Source organism: Apteryx mantelli, chromosome 2 (assembly GCF_036417845.1).
Source record: "Apteryx mantelli isolate bAptMan1 chromosome 2, bAptMan1.hap1, whole genome shotgun sequence".
NCBI classification, from domain to species: Eukaryota; Metazoa; Chordata; class Aves; order Apterygiformes; family Apterygidae; genus Apteryx; species Apteryx mantelli.
The window spans coordinates 146328838-146346717 of NC_089979.1; the positions used below are offsets into that span (position 1 = coordinate 146328838).

General features: G+C 38.3%; 1 protein-coding gene across 1 annotated transcript in view; it reads right to left on the reverse strand.

Annotated features, from left to right (window-relative positions):
• The window catches only part of ITGA8 (integrin subunit alpha 8), a 112933-nt gene that overhangs the window by 74149 nt on the left and 20904 nt on the right, over positions 1–17880 (reverse strand). Inside the window, exons 7-13 of the mRNA XM_067291754.1 lie at positions 17655–17780; positions 16460–16504; positions 13938–13981; positions 12938–12994; positions 12694–12746; positions 6828–7033; positions 4914–5105 (exon numbers count right to left, since the gene is read on the reverse strand). Coding sequence (XP_067147855.1) covers positions 4914–5105; positions 6828–7033; positions 12694–12746; positions 12938–12994; positions 13938–13981; positions 16460–16504; positions 17655–17780 — 723 coding nt within the window. The remainder of the gene's footprint in view (positions 1–4913; positions 5106–6827; positions 7034–12693; positions 12747–12937; positions 12995–13937; positions 13982–16459; positions 16505–17654; positions 17781–17880) is intronic.

A 17880-nucleotide genomic window follows, 5' to 3' on the forward strand; every position in this document is an offset into this window, starting at 1 on the left:
TGCACATTCTGTTTACCCTCTTGAATAATCACACTGAGAAGAAAGGGTAGGACTTGCTATATTAGATCTATCCGACAGACATGCTTGATCTGCCTTCTTTTTACTGCTTCCATCTCACCAGTCTTATCTGACTATAAAGTTTGGTCAGCTTCTGCCTTACTCTTACATGACTACTAAGCAAGGAATAACCCTATCTCTTTGTTGCCACCACCACTGTTTGGCATTGCAGTTCTTCTGCTAAGTGAGGCACAACACTTTGTTGGGTCTGGAGATGAAAAGTAATACTGGTGACAGAGGACACATCTTTAGTGACATGGCTGTCAGGATGATCAGTGTAACGTTCTGCCTCTGGTGCTTCCCAGGGTTGACAGTTTCTCATTGCTTTCAAAGCAGACTGAGCCTGCAAAGCACAGAGTAGTGTATTATCACCCAGATGTGTGTTGATAAAGGAGTAATTCTGGGCACGTCATCTGGAGTGTCTGGGAATACAACACAATTTACAGAAGTCGCTCCCTGGAAATCTGTGGAGATGTAGACCAACAGTTGTGCTTAACAATAAAATATCTTTCTTGTTGACAAGTTAGACAAATCCCTGTATTTTCACAATGCTGAGAGTAGAGGTTTGTTACTGTTACATCGACAACATCTAGGTCAGGGTAGCTGAAGACAGATGGTCATTACACTGATAGGACTGCTAATGAGCAGGGAAAGCAGCTCTGTCTCTATGCTGAAGCTACTACAGTCAAACTGAAAGTCAAACTTTCTAAGTGGCCACTCAGCTGTCTGTATCCTGTGCTTTGTGCAGTGAAAAGCCACATGAGTGAACTAAATAGAGCCAGGGTATGGGCTTCAGCATGGTGTTGTTACTGTCCAGATTATTACATTGTTAGCACAGACTCTGATCTGGTTTTAGTCTGTGCAAATTAGTACTCTCCCAAATTAGTACTCTCCCAGGAGGGTTTCATTGGGTCATGGTGAGCTATGCTGTGCCACATGGCCCCAAGGCCAGACCACAGTTTCTGGTTTACCTTATTTTCTTGCAAAAACATAATCACTGTTACCGATGAAAAAGATTTGGCATTACTATTTTGTCAAGTATAAATTTCAGTTTTGTCTTCTGTGGGGAGGATTCAGGTTTTCTGATGTTAGATGAGGTGAAAACATAGTTCAATGGTAAAATATCTATTAGAGGCAATGCTTTAGCCAGACACAAGTTACACTTTAAACACTGCCACCAGTTGCTCTTTATTTAAAAATGCATGCTCTGCTGCAGTATGATTGGAGTGCCATTTGCCTCTGCATAAGGAACAAGTAAGTAAATTAGGGTTCCTTCCACAGGATTCCTAGAATGTACAGCTAAGGGAGGGAATATGACAGAGATCTGTAAAATAAAGTGGGACTGGAGAAGGAGTATTAGGAAGCATTGTTTAATGTCTTTTCTGGGTAAGAAGTAGGGCATGTTCAATGAAACTATATAAAGTGAAAAGTTCAAGACTTGAACAAAATGCAGCAAAAAGAATTACTTCTTCACAAAACATGCAGTTAGGCCAAGGAGCCCCTTGCCACAGGTTTTTGTGAGTGTTAGAATTTTAGGTGGGTTCAAAAACTGATTGGCCAAATTAATGGAAGAAAAGTCTACCAAGGTCTATTAAATTTAAAATGCTACCTGTGACTCAGGGACACTTTGCTCTTCCAGATGGTTAGGGACAGGTGAATATTCTGGGAAATACCACAGCTGTACTCTTCCCTGGATGTCCATTGGCCATGGTTGGAGACAGGCTATGGTTCTAGACAGATCTTTGATCCTACCAGTATGGTTATATTATGTTCTTCCCTGCCCACTCCATTACAATGCAGTTAAATGTGTCCCTGATAATTTTTCTCCCATATTAGTTATGCAGCTTCCCTCACTTCAGCTCTGTTTACTCAGGAGAGACAAGAGGGTCTTCCTCTGCCTTTCCTAGATAAGACCAGGAAGTAGGAGCTGGCCTCTCTCCCTTTGCTGGCCAGGAGTTGCAGGCAGAGGAGGAAGGAAAAGCCACTCCTCCACCCCCAGGAAAGCTGGGGGTTTTGAACAGCACTGAGTGTTAGGCAGCCTTTGCTCCCTATTTCCTTCTCTGTTCCTGAGCTTATACTGGCATTTGGATGAAGAGAGAAAAATATCACTTCCTATATCAAATGAGATGGGCTGTTCTTCTCTAGGAGATAATTAGGTAAATTCCAGCCTGACTTGAACCTCTAACCAAGACAGGCTTTAATCTTTCTCCCATGGGAGAAAAAGTTGACTGTGGCTCACCCTCATTTTTTAGGAACTTTATTTCCTAACTTGTAACTCAGTCACCTGCTGCACTAAGAGCACTCATTCCTGGGCTCAGCAAAGAAAGACTGTGGCAAAGTGTGTCTATACCTACAGCCAACTATTACAGCTAGCTCTGATTTCTCATTCTCCAGGGAACTGAAATTTTCAGAGTGATTAGTCAACAAATATTTTTTTTCTATTTATAAAAGTGTTGGTTTTATAATACATTTTCTTACATTTACATTTACTTCTTAAAATTTTATAATTTTCATAATACACATGTTAAAAAGCTTAACTGAAAAATGTTGAGATTTTTCCTAATCTTTCACAACCCTCTTTGAACCACAGTCATGACCAGCAGTTTGGGAAGCAATGAATTACAGAGAGTAGTTTCCTAGACCTTCTAATCAGCAAATACCTCTCAGCTGACATCTAAAATAAAACTTCCTTCCTATTCCTTCTGAGTTCTACCCCTCCTTTCCCCTTTGTACAAGGGCTGCCCTTTAGGATTTCTGTTAGGAGACAGAGAAGAAAAGCTTTTTGACGCAAGAAGGATTACTTGACTGCCTAGTGTGTTTGCCCTGGACATTTCCCCATATTCTTTCTTTCCTTCTTTTTCCCATAGGAAGGTATTCCATTGTTGTGCTAACATTGTGCCAAGGTTGCACTATTTTTACTGCTTTATTTTGGTGCTTCAAGCCTTTGTGGATTAAGGAAGAGGTGGCCGATTAACAGTAAGACTTTTTGTTCTGCCATTTTCCGACAGGTTCTCACTAGTGCTCTAGACTGCTCATCCAGGTATTCAGTTGAGGGACTGAAGGAAAAGCTCATTATGATAAATGCAGTTACTGCTTCAAAATAAATCATTCAGGTAACTAAAACCAAATCAATCCCCTTCTAGCACACAGTAAGCTGATATCACAGTGCAAAATTCTTCAAGTAGAATGCAAAATGGAACCAAACAAATGGAGCCGGACAAGTGGGATAAATCCAGTAAATCTCTCAATTGAACTGACTATAGCAGTCAGTGCACATTTGAGAAGATCCAGGCCTGTCACTCAAAATCTTCATTAATAAGAGTAAAAGATGTTCCATAAAAAGTATTTTAATATATTAGAATTTTACTCTTCATCCTTACCAATATGGCTCAAAGACAACCTGAAAGGATCTCTCCTTTGCCTCTTTATATCTTTCAATCTTAGAAATGTCAGGAATGTAATATCCTGTTTTCTTTGGTTTTGCTGGGTGGCCTCATGGGTACTTTAGAGAATGTTTAAATGGCAAAACTTTAATAAAGAGCTCCTTTGTCAAAAAGAACCTCATTAGTCATGGACAATGAAAGACTATTAATAGCACCATCAACAAAATGCAAACAAAAGGTCAAAATAGTGTTTAAAAGTCCTTTCTTTTCTCAAATGCTGAAGGTCCTCTCACTTCAGTCTTGTGACTGCCTAAGTTTATTACTCTGCAGTCAGCTTTTCTGTTTGGTACAACCTTAATTTCTACTGTAAACACACCTCCCCAGAAACTCTCTTCCTAACTTTTAAAAAGCAACCTCCTTCAAGCTCTTTACAATTCACCACAAAAAGACAAAAGAGATCCCACTTTTTGCCCCTTTGAAAATCATTGCTTTCACTTTTGAAACAATATAACTTTCAAGATCACCAGTCTTGAAAGAAACCAAGCTAACAAAAGTGATTTCATAGTGAGTTATGAAATATAGACTATTAGCATTCTGCTGTGGATCAACCTTTCACAATAAAAAAATATGATGTTCTATTGCACACTCTTGTTAGGCTTCTGAATTCTGACAAAGAGAAACAGAACAGATTTGCTTCTAGAGGACAGAGAGTAAATACAATCACATTTAAAATATCTTAAATGTTCAGACAGCCTATAATGCCAGGAACATTCCTCTTAAAAAAAAAACAACAAACCCAACACCTCCTCCACAGCAAGACTCACAAGAAATGTTACAAACTTGATAAATTTGAACAGATTTCAGGTAAACCAATAAGGAAGAATCAAAGCTAACCTAAAAAGGAAGAGTCCATATAGCATAATGAAGACGAAAAAGCATGGAAAGGCCCAAATGAAATCTCTGCCTTTAAGCAATGTCTTTGTATTCTCTGTGCTTTTTTTGTAATGAGATCAAAGTCATTAAGAACCTATATATAGCCCAGTGTCTCTTCTGAAAGCAAAGTTTTAAGAAAACAACTTAGCAACAAAACAAAGTCAATCCCCTTCTTCTATAACACAACATGCTTTTAATTAAGAAAGAATGTCAGGATGAAGGAGATACTACAAGTTCAATAAGCTGAGAGCAATGAATTTTTGAAAGGGGGGAAAGGGTTAAGCTTTTTATTGCAAACTTCACATGTTTTATGTTAATGAAACTATTTAAGACCTTTCTTGCACTTCTGATCATGTCTTTTCACAGGAAAGGGAGTATTTGTTTTGTCTGATTTTAACTCTCAGGAAAGTAAGCTAGAACTATCCAAAAATATGTCTATTCTTTAAATTGACCTCTGCCTCCCAAAAGGAGAAGTTTAGGCATGATGCATTTTCCAGAGAATTGAAATATGGAATTCTCTTTCTTATGGAAAAATCTTACCTGGGTAATCATTCTTGTCTACATCTGAGTCTCCTCTTAGAGTGAAGCCAAAACCTGAAGGCATGGAGTGTGAGGCCCAGGCTCCATTGAGAACCTGGGAAGGGTTAGTATTTAATCCATCACTGTATCCATTGTAAATGAGCACTTTACCTCTTCTGTCTTCTCCTGCAAATGGTGCACCGATAGCAATGTCTGTAGCATAATAAAAGAATAAAAAGAATGGACACAATTAAAATAAAGCAAGAAGTCCCTGCAGGAAAACAGACATAAATGGCTTCTGCTGTATATATCCCAGAACTATGACTTTCTGCACTTCTTTAAGGTTTCTAGTTTTAAGACAAATACACAAAAATATTAACTCTCTTTTATATGTCAGATTTTCATGACAAATGCTCACAAATATCCAGTCTACACTGGATTTCTCTGCCATATTTCCAGGGAATTTAATGAACTTTAATAAACTGACACTTAATGAATGGCTGCTCCTACTTCTATCTATTTAAATAGACACAAATTTTCCCCGATTTCCTCTATCACTTAATTAATAAGGAACAGCTGTTAGAGAAAATTCATTTTGCTCTTTTTCCAGACAAAAAATACTCTCAAACGTCCAGTGCTTTAGTATGCAAAAGAGAACAATGGAATACAACGTTTTCATCTACACCAAGCAAACATTGAGAAATGAGAATAGGAGAAATGGGATTAGTACTGAGTTATGCATTCAACAGGAGGCCTTAGGCATTACACAACTGAGCACTGCAATACTTAAAAACAAGGTGCCATACCCACGAAGTGAAATTTACAGTGCTCTTTTCAGGGCCTACACATGGAAATGGGGAGAATCATGTATCCAGATTGAGATTCAACAGCCATGCTAGCTGACTTAGCCAATAGGAAACATTAAAGGAGGATATGTATCTACAGCTCTAGTTTTTAGGTTCTCATCCAGCTGAAGCTGGGCATCTTTATTATACTTGACTTCAGAGCCTGGAATTCCTGCCTTCACTCAGGCACTGAAGCTCTATGGCTGGCATCATCATTCATGAAGTAGAAGACCTTGGCACCAGATCCTTCTCAGCCTTCTCTATAACAGCGAAGGTAAAAAGTGAGAATGTCTCCTCCCTTCCTTACCAGAATGCCAAAGAGCTGGGAGACCAATCTTCCCCGCCCGGAGAAGCTGAGGGCATCCACTATTGCTCATAGGTGGGAAACAAGAACTCTCCAATGTGGAGAGTCCCAGCTGGACCCACAGAGGGATTCCAGGACAACCCAGGGAGGGTACTCTCAGTAGCCACAACCCACTGGGTTCTTTCCACAGGATGGGATTCAGATTTTTGTGCACCCTGGACCCCAATACAGATGTGGCCCCCTGGACCCCCAGATGATTTATCCCAGCATAGGAGCCATAAACAGGCCACTTTGCCCTAGAGTTTAATGGCTAGAGCATTGTGAAAAAGAGCCCTCAAGCTAAGGAGGAGCTATGTCCATTGGTTTTTCCTCAGTGAGCAAGCTATCTTTAATGTTGCTGTGCAAAATAACTCCTCCACAAAAAACTCCTTAGCATTTTAGATGCAGAGATGCCTGATTTGCAGATCTCTAACATCTTGGAAATAGGAAGTCAAGAAATGCACGCAGGAAAGACTGGGGTGCTACTGGCCATGCCCAGGAGCCTAAAACTCTAGGTGCTCGAGGCATCCAGGCTGCCTCAGACAATTATGCAAGCTAGACAGTTTTGCTGGATTGCTCTCCTGAATTTAGGCTCCTGAATTCTTCCTAAATTGAAGTTTACTTATGTGAGTGCTTTGCTGAATGTGTGCCATAGGCATTTGAAAAAGATCCCATTATGCACCATTTAGCCATTCTTAATTTTAATGTTACACATAGAAATATATTACAGTATTCTACATAGATTACCATTATATCCATCCTGATTGAGATCTCCAAGGTGTGTGACTGCACTGCCAAATCTCCCAAACACTTCAGTGCCTGTCAGAATTTGTGCATCTCGGAAGAGGAAAGCACTTTCTTGAAGGTACAGATAAACTTGCCCAACTTCTTTAGGCTTGCTCTCAAATTCTCTTTCCATGAAGAGAGGGGCCCCAACTAAGATATCATCTAAACTGGAACAGTCAAACAAAAAACAGTGTCACTGAGAAAATGAGTGTAATAATACATAGTTCACGTATTTGTTAAACAGGAAGCAGAGAACTGATCATAGAATCATAGAGCAGGTGACGTTGGAAGGCATCTCTGGAGATCATCTAGTCCAACTCCTCTGCTCAAAACAGGGTCAACTACAGCAGGCTGCCCAGGACAATATCCAGTCAGGTTTTGATATCTCCAAGGACGGAGACTCCACAACCACTCTGGGCAACCTGTTCCACTGTTCGATTACCATCACAATAAAAAAGTTTTTTCTTATGCTTAAATAGAATTCCTTGTATTTCAAAATATGCTCACAAAAGACACTGAAATGCTACACTTTGCAGTTAATGATCCAGGGGTCAGCAATTTAACTCAGAGACGATCTGTTACTGGAACAAATTCTGTCGATCTATCCTACTAACAGTGCAAGTGAGACACAAATTTTAGTATAAAGTCTAGATCTTTTTTAAAGTTATAGATCAGTATGTGAACAATAGAATAAAAATTGCCACTTTCAGGAGATTTTTTGCAGTAGTATACATGAAACACAGGTACAGCATCAATGAATAGAGAATTCCTCAAAACTAATGCAGATGGAAGCTGGGAGACAAAGACGAAGCTTCACTGCTGAAAACTCTTCTGTTGAATATGAGGTACATGAGTAGCTGCAGCGCATAAGTAATTTGTTATATTAAGTATTAAAGCAAAAAGACATCAAAAAGTCACAGAAAAATGAGGCTGGGAGGAAGAAGTCCTTCCGTCTGTTATGCTACTCCAATAAGAAGAGAGACTAATCAAAGGATATTTTGCATTTTGTTCTAACATGAGGGTGCTTTGAAGTATCTTATCAATATTTATTTGGCAGAATAAAAGACCCTTTATTGGAGAATAAAGAATAAAATCAAGCAAGATTGATAAATACATGTAACAAACAGAAATATTCTTAACAGTTGATTCTGAGATATGAACCAATATTAGATGAATCTCTAAGGGTTGCTCTAAAGCCCTTAAAAACTAATAGGAAAATTCCCATTATATTCAGTGGACACTGATCATCCATATTAAAGAACTCTGTTACTGCAAACAACTAGTACTATTTGATCCTAGAATTTTTAATTTGGAAAACATATTCTCTTGCTGTAACATGAAACTTTGTAAAACTTGTAGAAAACACTCAGCTTTCAACTCACCATATTCACAATACTGATGCTTTCACAAAGGCTTTATCCATTAAGAAAGCAATCAGTAAAAAACGCACCATTCTGTTTTCCTTAATCTTTACAGAAAAATCCATAGAATGTAGAAGTAACTCAGCTAGTATTTTACTATAGATATATGCTAGGGTTTTAACACACACCATAGAATTTAATACAGAATATCTCACCTAAAAGCTTTTAAACAAATTGTAGAACTTCTACATTCTATAAATTGTGACAAAATAATTATAGAAATGATATTTTTGCATTAAGTTCTATAGTTTGTTTCCATAAAGGAAACTATAATTCAAAATGTAAGGTCACTTTTGTGAGGTTGTTCTTTTCTTTATATGTCAGACAGTACCCTATGGCACGGATAACTAAAAAAGGAAGGAAGCAGATGCTGACTAACATCAAAGGTGGAGTTTTCCTTCCATATCAAACATCAAAAGTCCTCCTCTACTAATGGAAGATGTTAGTGGCTGGAACAGAATGTTAGCAGAAACTGTTGCCATGAAACAATAGCAACAATGCAAACAGATCACAAATATTCTTTTTTACAAGATATTTTACATTTGTTATGTACAAAAAGCATTACACAGTAGCACTGTCATCAATTATTGTTTTATTACAGCACAGTCCAGATGTTCCCATTGAGACTGGGACCCCATGGTGTTATGTGCTGTATAAACCATGAAGTAAAAGATGAGCCTTGCTCACATGATTGTACAGTCTAAGTAGAAAAGGCAGACTATAAGGGGATATTTTACAAATAAAGGATTGCAAGACTAAGGGCAGACTTTCAGAGGTGGTAGAAAACCAAAAGATTCAGAGTCAGGAAACTCCATTTCATCAACGAAAAATAAGTAGATACCTAGATACCTTTAAAACACTGGTCCATGGAGCGTATTCAGAGCGTGTACCTTGGTGATTTATGTGCCTATATCCAAAGAAGAGAGGCAGAATATCTATTTTCTAGTGTGGCCTAAAATTCCCTAGGCAGAAGCCTAAGGTGATGAAACACAGGTCCTCCTTACCCTGCCTACCCATCTCTCAAACTGCTGTCACTGATCAACCCAGAATGCAAGATTCACAAGGTGAGGTGGAAAGCAAGCAGAGAGGAGCTGGAGTCTGTTGCCTAGGGATTACAGCATCTCAGCTGAAAGTGCACAGTCCTGGATTACTTTTCCAGGAAAATGTATACTTGGTTAAGAAAATGACTATGATTGTATAAAATGCATGAATAGTCCAGGGAGCAGGGAGCAGAACCCAGTAGTTAAGATTTTTTTTTTTCTGATGTGCTAAGAGAAGAGTGGGAGGAAGGCAGCCATCTGTAGTGCACTGAGTTACCCCCAAATTGACTATGGGTAGCAGAGCTACCTGGAACATCTGTAGTACTTAGCTTGCCTTCCCTGCAGGCCTTGGCATATCCCACCCCTATCAAAGCCTTGCTCCCTTCATGCTCTTACTTATCCTCCTTCTCTGTCAGTGCTGAGCTCTGCAAGTCAGGGCAAGCTGCTTTGACAAGTCCTCTGAAAGAAGGAATTCTCCTTCATGCACTCCTAGGGCTTTTTTTTTTTTTTTTACTGTCATAGCAATGTACCATAGTCAGAGAGGAAGGCTTCTTCAGCCTCTGAGATCCTAATTTACTTTTTCACAGTTTCTCTCCAAGTGGGTAACAAGAAAGCAAAAATTGCTTACCTTGCTTTATAGTCAGTTTTACTTTCCAGGTCCTAAAGTTTCAGTACTTAGACCTGAAGCACTCAAGAGGAGTCACATGTTTGGTTATAAGCACCTATGTGATTGAAATTATTTATTTTTAATTGTGAAGAAGGGTACTCCAACTGGCTTTTAATTGGACAAGTTTATGTTTACAAAATTGGGAGTACTGAGCCAAATTCAGGTTGATGTGATCCCCTTTAAAAGACAATAAGAGCAAAGCAAAAGCAAAAATCTCTAGAGAATAATATTAAACCATAAACTGCAGTTCAGCTTATGACTGAGTTCATTTGGTGGTATTTTGAACTGCTTCATTAGAGTTATTTCATCACTGCACCAAGATGTTACAGTTCACACAGTTCAGTGCATTTGCGTTTGTTCCAGCACATAAAGGTAACTAGCTAGTATTGTTTCCCTTCTGATAAAACATTAAAAAGCACAAGTTAACCACCTGCTGGGACTGTATGCATTTCCTTTGTATCCTGCTGAGTAATAAAAAGCCAAAGTATGGGAAGTGCCAAGAGGTCAAAGCATAACTATGGAGAGCTTTGATATAGCCCAAATAAAAGACCTGTAAACAATTTATTCCACTATTTTTATTGAACTGTTTCAGTCTGAATTGAAAATGTCCTCCTCTGCTCTTTACTAAGAATGTAGTCCATAAGCTGATGGCAAAGTTTGATTTATTAGGACTCACTGTGCATTTCTTTTTATTAGCAGAGGGTAACTATAGGGTAGCTCAAATAATACCCACAATTTCTTTGTCGTGCCTGCAGCTCTAAAATGGTGTGAGTATAATGGCAAGAGTTGCCCCAGAAAACTTAGCAGAACTGCTGGAGCAGAAGGTCCACAGAGCTGTTTTCCTAGGATGAGTCTAATCTCAGAGTCAAGCCTTATAACAGAAACACATCATCCCTATTAATATTTTCAGCATATAAATTGATTAGGTTTCTGGTACTGATAAAGTAATCACTATCATCTCCTCTGTCCTTAGCTGCACAAAAACTCCAAGTGAATTTGAAGTAGTCATTTCCCTCTTGCAGTTTTTTTCAGTTTACTCTCCCTTTCAGATAAATATTTCTATTGACTGTATGTGCGATCCAGCAACTACAGACTGCATATTTAATCAGACATGTTTATCAAGTAGAGCTTTTTTGTGTTTTGTTTTGTGTGGGATGTTTGGATCTCAGAGAGAGTCATTAGATTTCCTTCAAGATATAGACTGGGAGACCACACAGGCCTGAACAGCAGTTGATTATGTTATTGACATAAACTGCGGTCTTAGAGGTACACACAAACTATGAGACCTGCCAAGTAAGCCTATGATTCACAGGAAATAACCTGCACAGGAAATAGTTTGGCTTAGTGAGAAATTAACTAGCAAGTCCTCTGAAAGTTTAGTAAGTGCCTGTTGTAACTTAGGTCAACATTTCTCCACGCTTTCATGTTAGCAATGCCTATGGTAAGACTAAAATTATCCTGACAATGTATACTGTAAATACAGGAATTTTTACCAAAAGCTGTGGTACTATGAGTAAATTTGACCTCAGAAGCTTGGAAAGGTTTCATTACTGTGAAGCCATTGTAGAAACTGCTGAAGCTTCTTTTTTGTTTTGGAACTGCAATAACATTTTTATCACCTCATTACTTTTCCCTTTTCTTGTATCCCTAACTCTTCCAGGGCCACTGATAGAAAGCAATGATTTAGCCCAAAGAAAGTATTTAATGCACTATATTTAAGCACCTAATATGAAACAATTGCAAGAAAAGAACATGAAGTAGACACATCTAAGATATTTTGCAATAGGCAAAAGTATACACAGCTCTTAATATAATCCTGGCTCAATTCTGTGCAGTCTTCCAAAGCTCTGAGCATGAGTGATCTTTATCTCCTTGACAGAGAGCTAGTATCAATATTCATTTACTAAAGTCCTGATCTTCTAAAGCTTTTAATCAGGTCAAAGTTAGTAAGTGTTTTGCTGAACAGGGCCTGAAATCCCAGAGAGCGTCATTAGGCATAACTCTGAGTTAAGAGGCATTCTCCCTCAGTTAAGAACAATGTGTTTTGTAACAACTACGGGCCACAGACACTTTTTGGTCCTCTGGAAGGTATACTGATGATGAAAATGGATGGCCAACCAGCAGATGCTTGAGTGAGGAGCTAATGATATTGAAAAGCTCTTAAAACTGAGAACTGAGGCTGTGGCTGGTCTGCATGTGGGAAGATTTATCTGCTTTTGAGAAGGGGAGAATGAACTGTTCTGCTTTTGACTTTTCCTGTCTCTTCCCAGTAGCAGCTAGCACTGTTTATTCACTGTATCTCTAACTGGTTCTGTTTCCTCAGAATTTGGACATTCCCACTCTGCCACACTGCTTTGAAAAGATCTTCAAGAAGATAAACATACCCAAACTAGAATGGCAAGTATTTAGGCCATTGTGATTGCACAAAGGTAAGCCTATACCAACAATTAAAATTACAAAAGCAGAAAAGCTAAGGGAAGTATTTGAAGGTATAAAGCACCTGAAAACCTGTGTTTATTAATAAATAAACTTTTGTTATTTAGGTGGGAATCATCATGACTGTTCACTGATAGTTTTTGTCACTGTCACTTTAAACACTATTTCCTAAAACTGGAATTTCCTAGAGAGATTGCGGTATGTGGTATCAGGCATTGCTTCTGTGTATGTTCAGTGGGAGATGAATATATTTGATAACCTACCCGTCATTGTTAACATCAGATACTGCAACAGTGTACCCAAAATAAGAAGCCATCTGGAAATAAAAAACAACAGATATGCATTCATAGAGTATATCAATTTTTAAAAGTTTTACTGATAAACCTCTTTGTTTCTATGGATCTTAATTCTAAATGATAAAAATATTTTATATATTCTTGAAACTACATTGATGAAATTATATCCTCTAGAGATACAATACTTCATCTTGTAGTTCCTTGACATTACCTGTTCACCAGTGAAGTTTTGGATAAAGGTCAGGTCTGAAGAATTAATAATCGAGACCTGGTAACAGAAAAATACAAAAAGTTTCAAGCACTAACAGAAATATTACACTGCAACATCACTGCAAATCAATTTTAAACATTGAAGGCCAAGAAAGAGCATTGATTCTTTTCTCTGTTTCACCACAGTTTTCCTGTATGATCTTGGATAAATCACTGAGACTTTATGAGTCTCACATCTCCCATGTGTAAAATGGGGAAAAGAGTATTTTCCTTAACAGGAACTGTGAACAGCAGCATATCATAGACTATCACTTAATCAGTGGCTACATTAATGGGCATGAACACATGAACTTAAAAATGATATACAGCTTTCTTCTCAATAATGGGATGAATAAGTTCACATATATTTCATGGGATGAGACACAAGGCGTTTTGGGTCCACAAAACTACAGAACGTGTCTGTGGCTGTGATCTCTCAGTTGGCCCATCAGATTGGTCCTGAATCTTCTCTTCTGTGAGATAAAAGCTGTATCCACACATGCATATTGTTTTCTCCCTCCACTTCCAACAGTATATCATGACTCTTTGTGTCTGGTATTCAGTGTATGTAACTAGAAAGAGCACTGAAAATAAACACAGGCTATGAATAATCCAAACTTTGACTTCTCTCCATCGTGGACATAAAGTTGCACATAAAATACTCTAGGCTGGTCTGGTAACATTCTGGATACAGGTATATTAGTAATATTCAAAGCGTGCTTGCAATTGACTATTGAATACATAGACTTCAGAAGGGAATGAAACCTTAATATTCAAGGCCCAAGCCAGTAAAGCATTTCAACCCAACTAGATAAGCTTGAGGGTGAAAGTCAGTGGCAGTTATGCCTGAATGGAAAGTTTAGGCTCAAAGAGACATAAAAATACAACATAGTTTTTAACCCTCAGTATAGTCTAACTGCATTATCACTATAAAATGGATAAAATATGGGTCCAGTACATACATAGCCAAAGTTCTGTGCTCCCCTTGGGACTCCAGCAACCAACTCTGAAAAGATAAATAATGAGCAGTGAACAGGTTATATTACCTGAATGGTGCTTGCAATGTGCATCCCATGCTACTTAAATCTTCCTTGATGTATAACCCTTAGGATTTCAGCCTCTTGTCTGTATCAAAAACAGACTTTAATTCACTTCAAGACACTCATTCACAAGATTCTAACATTCATTCAGCGCATCTAAGTGCATGAAATATTACATCTTTAACTGTTGAATACATTGGCCCATGACTGGACAGAGGTCTCTTTCTGCTTAGCATTACTTAGCATAGCACAGTATAATAAAACTTTTAGTACAGTTCAGCTTGTTACCTGGTGACTGTGGATTGATTGAACCAGAACTAACTGTGGCACCACATACTATAGTACAGAAGCTAAACACAACCGTCTTCAAATTCCCCTTTTTTCTGGCTGCATAATATTTTCTCTCATCTGCCATTTGGCTTATCCCACACTTCCATGGTATCAGGTTTGGCATAGCCCATCTAAGAGTACAGCAAGCAAATTTTAGTGAGTGGCATTGGGGAAATTCATTGAACAAGAACATGAAATATTGAACCTAGCTGCTCTCCAGGGTGTGATTCCTGCCCAATGGCCAGATTTTAATCAGCTAGTGGGAAAAAAAAGAAAAAAAAAGAAAAAAGTAAAGCTACAGCCTGCAGTCTTACTGTCTAAATTTTCCCTCCAGAGGATACCCAGATCAGAAGACAGCACCAGGAGTCTCAGCTATCAAAGTAGCTCAGATATCTGCCTCTACTGACCTGCCATGCATCTATTCCTGTTTGGGTTTATCTATCCCTCTATGGTGAACCATGGTAGGTCAAGGGGAGATGCAAGTAGTAATGAAGGATTGAACAGGACATAGGACTATTGCATAGGACAACATGCAGTTCTTCATGCCAATCACTCCCTTGACTTACTCATTCGAGAACCCATACAAAACTGTGAGTATGCATTAAAAATAGGCGGCTGAAGCCTTCCATTACCAGGGATACATCTCCTTTTTTCAAGTTATAGAGTTGGGCTCAAAATTGTGTCCTCTATTTCTTTTTGAACCTATAGTGGCACAGGAGAGGAAATTCTAACTTTAAAGGGATTAAGCAGCAGCAGTTCTGGGCAGCTGAATCCATTTGCAGAAATGTACTGTCTCTATCAGTTTTGTGAGTCTGGACCATGCTGCTATTCACTGTTTCAAGAAAACTGTCTTTCAAGCAATACTTTATGACAGACTGTCAGCCTTACACAAGATACAATAGCTCTTAAGGTACAAAACACGAGAGACCACGTATTTTCTCAGCTGAACTATATACTTGGAAATCCTGTACAATTTAAAAACAATTTCTGAAAATAGATAAATCATGGAGAAGTTTATATTTATAACTGATTATTTTTAATGTATTCTTCCAAAAGAGCTGTGACAGGAACTGCTCTACACTGGACTCAACTTGCACACATCGTAAAACTAGTGTTTAATTTCTAACACACTCACAGAAGTTATTTTACAACTTAAAAATCTAACAACATTCAGCTTGTTTTCAGTTCTTCTGCCACAGTACCTTGGGCTACAAGTTCAGCACATCAATTTAGTGTGATTCAAGTCCAATTGGTGTTTAGTTAAAACCACAGTGATATTCCAGGAACTGTTGCTGCTAATCCAAGACCCAGCAGGATGGACTGCTCTGACTTTGTCCTTAGAGAAGAACTACAGAACTATGTTGCTGGAGCCGCAGTCTTCCATTGCAGTTTTTCCTGACAATGTGAAACTAATAAAGATCCTGTGTCACCTTTTGCCAGAGGGAACAACATGAACCGCAGTGTTTGAGCTAAACTGTAAGTTATGTAGTGACATTCTGCCCATTAAAAAAAAAAAGTCATTCTACAATTTTGGTTAAAATCTGTTCTTCACTTGGTGTACATTGCTCTACTTTATCAAATTATGAATGTATCCAGTCCTAGAAGGTGGTGCTTTTGGGATCATGAAACATTTCAGGTGAAGGTTTCACAGTGATTACACTTTTAAGCAATGCTGTTAAGCCTGTGAGATGTTGTCTAGTTCTTTTGGGGTGAAATGTGCTTTCAGCATATACACACATTTCCAAACTAGGTTGCATCTGGCCAGTCAAGTGCTAAGGCCCAACACTTCAGTGCAGGTGAGTAACTTGAGTGTGGACCCAAAGATTTTACATGTTTGTACCGTTGGTCCCACATGTTACTACTACTGGTCACCAAACTGGCTAAATGAATTTAGACCAGGTGGGTCCACCTATGCCGCTGACACAGCTCTGACTGCAGAACAGACACACAGGCAGAAGGGTACCACAGCAGGCAATTCAGACTTTTAGGTTACTGAAATTCTGCTCTGGCATGCTACACCTTCTGAGGAAGTATTTGCCTATATAGAGACCCAAATTGGGGAATTTAATAGGTGCACAGCCATATGGTCTCCATTCATGTTTATGGCTTCTTACCTTGTTCAGAATCTCCAGTAAATTCCCCAGCAGCCACTGAGTATCCTGTTTAACGATAAATTACAAACAAAAAACTTGACAAACTGTTTCTTTCCAGAAAAGATGTTTCTGCAAGGACAATCAGATTTTTCTGCTCATCTGATCACCAGAATGAAAAACTTCTGAATTAGTATACTAAAATTGAGTGGAGAAAAGAAAACTGTTTATCAAGTTATTATGACTAAATTAACTGTTGGTCTCCAAGGATAATAAATCTACTTTCCTCCCCAAATGAGCTGTTAAAGCATTAACACTCAAAAACTTATCCGAAAAACCTGCAGGTAATACAGTGGTTTGTCCTAAAAGTTATTGATGCTATTTAGGTCTTCATTACCATACTGTAATGTGTGATTGTCCTGTTTTAGCTCTGTAAGGAAGACAGATTTCCAACAATATGTTTAAATACCTCCTGGGGCTTTAGTAAACCTGTAAGTGAGATAATTGCTATTGACAGAGACTTTTGGATTGTTTCAGTGACTGTAACTCCAACTCTATGGGCAGAGATGAAAGGATGTATCTTTGCATTAAAATTCCACTGCATCTTTTCTACAGTTATGTGAAGAAAAACCTGTGTTACTCTCAGAGATATGTAACTATCATGCAAATTCTTAGAGAAGGTCAGTACTTGTAAAAGGTACACATGAAGGGCTTTTTCTATTTATTCCATTGTATCTTCAAACCAGCTTTTGTTATTATTTACTTCAATTGCATCTTGCAACAACATCAGGGAGAATTGACTTGTCTGTTTAAGTAGTACTTACAAAATACTGCAGAACTAAATTTTCTTTTATTTGTTAAAAACTGAAATAGTCTTTAATTACTGTAAACTCAGTCCATTGCCTTGGAATGAGAGAAGGCCCAAACAGGAAAATTTTGTATTTTTGCTTACTTATTTTAAGATCAAATAATACAAATAACACTCTAATGATACATTTAAGATCTCATCCTTCAAATCCTGTTACTATGCATGATTTTAAGAATGTTCATAACCCCATTGAAGTAATTAGCAAACTACTAATTTGCTGTTGTGCTTAAGGTAAAACATGAGTTTACATCCTCTCAGGATTAGGACATTAGTAATTTTGAGTTTGTCTTCTCATTCACATAAGCCTCACTAAGCTTTTAGGACAGAGTGCTGACATATAACTTAGCTTACCCATGTAATTGTCATCATATGTGGGCTGTGCCACTCCTGTTTGCTTCTCTCGTGCCAGTTTCCTTAGAATATCCTTGAAGGAGTAATTTGCAATGATATCCGCAATACTTGCAGTGATTACCTGACCTGGATTCAAACAACTTCATAAATGAAAGGGACACAAAGGAGAGCCAGTTTCTACAAAACAGGGCTAGCAGAACATCAGAACAGAACTGCAGGGGAAAAT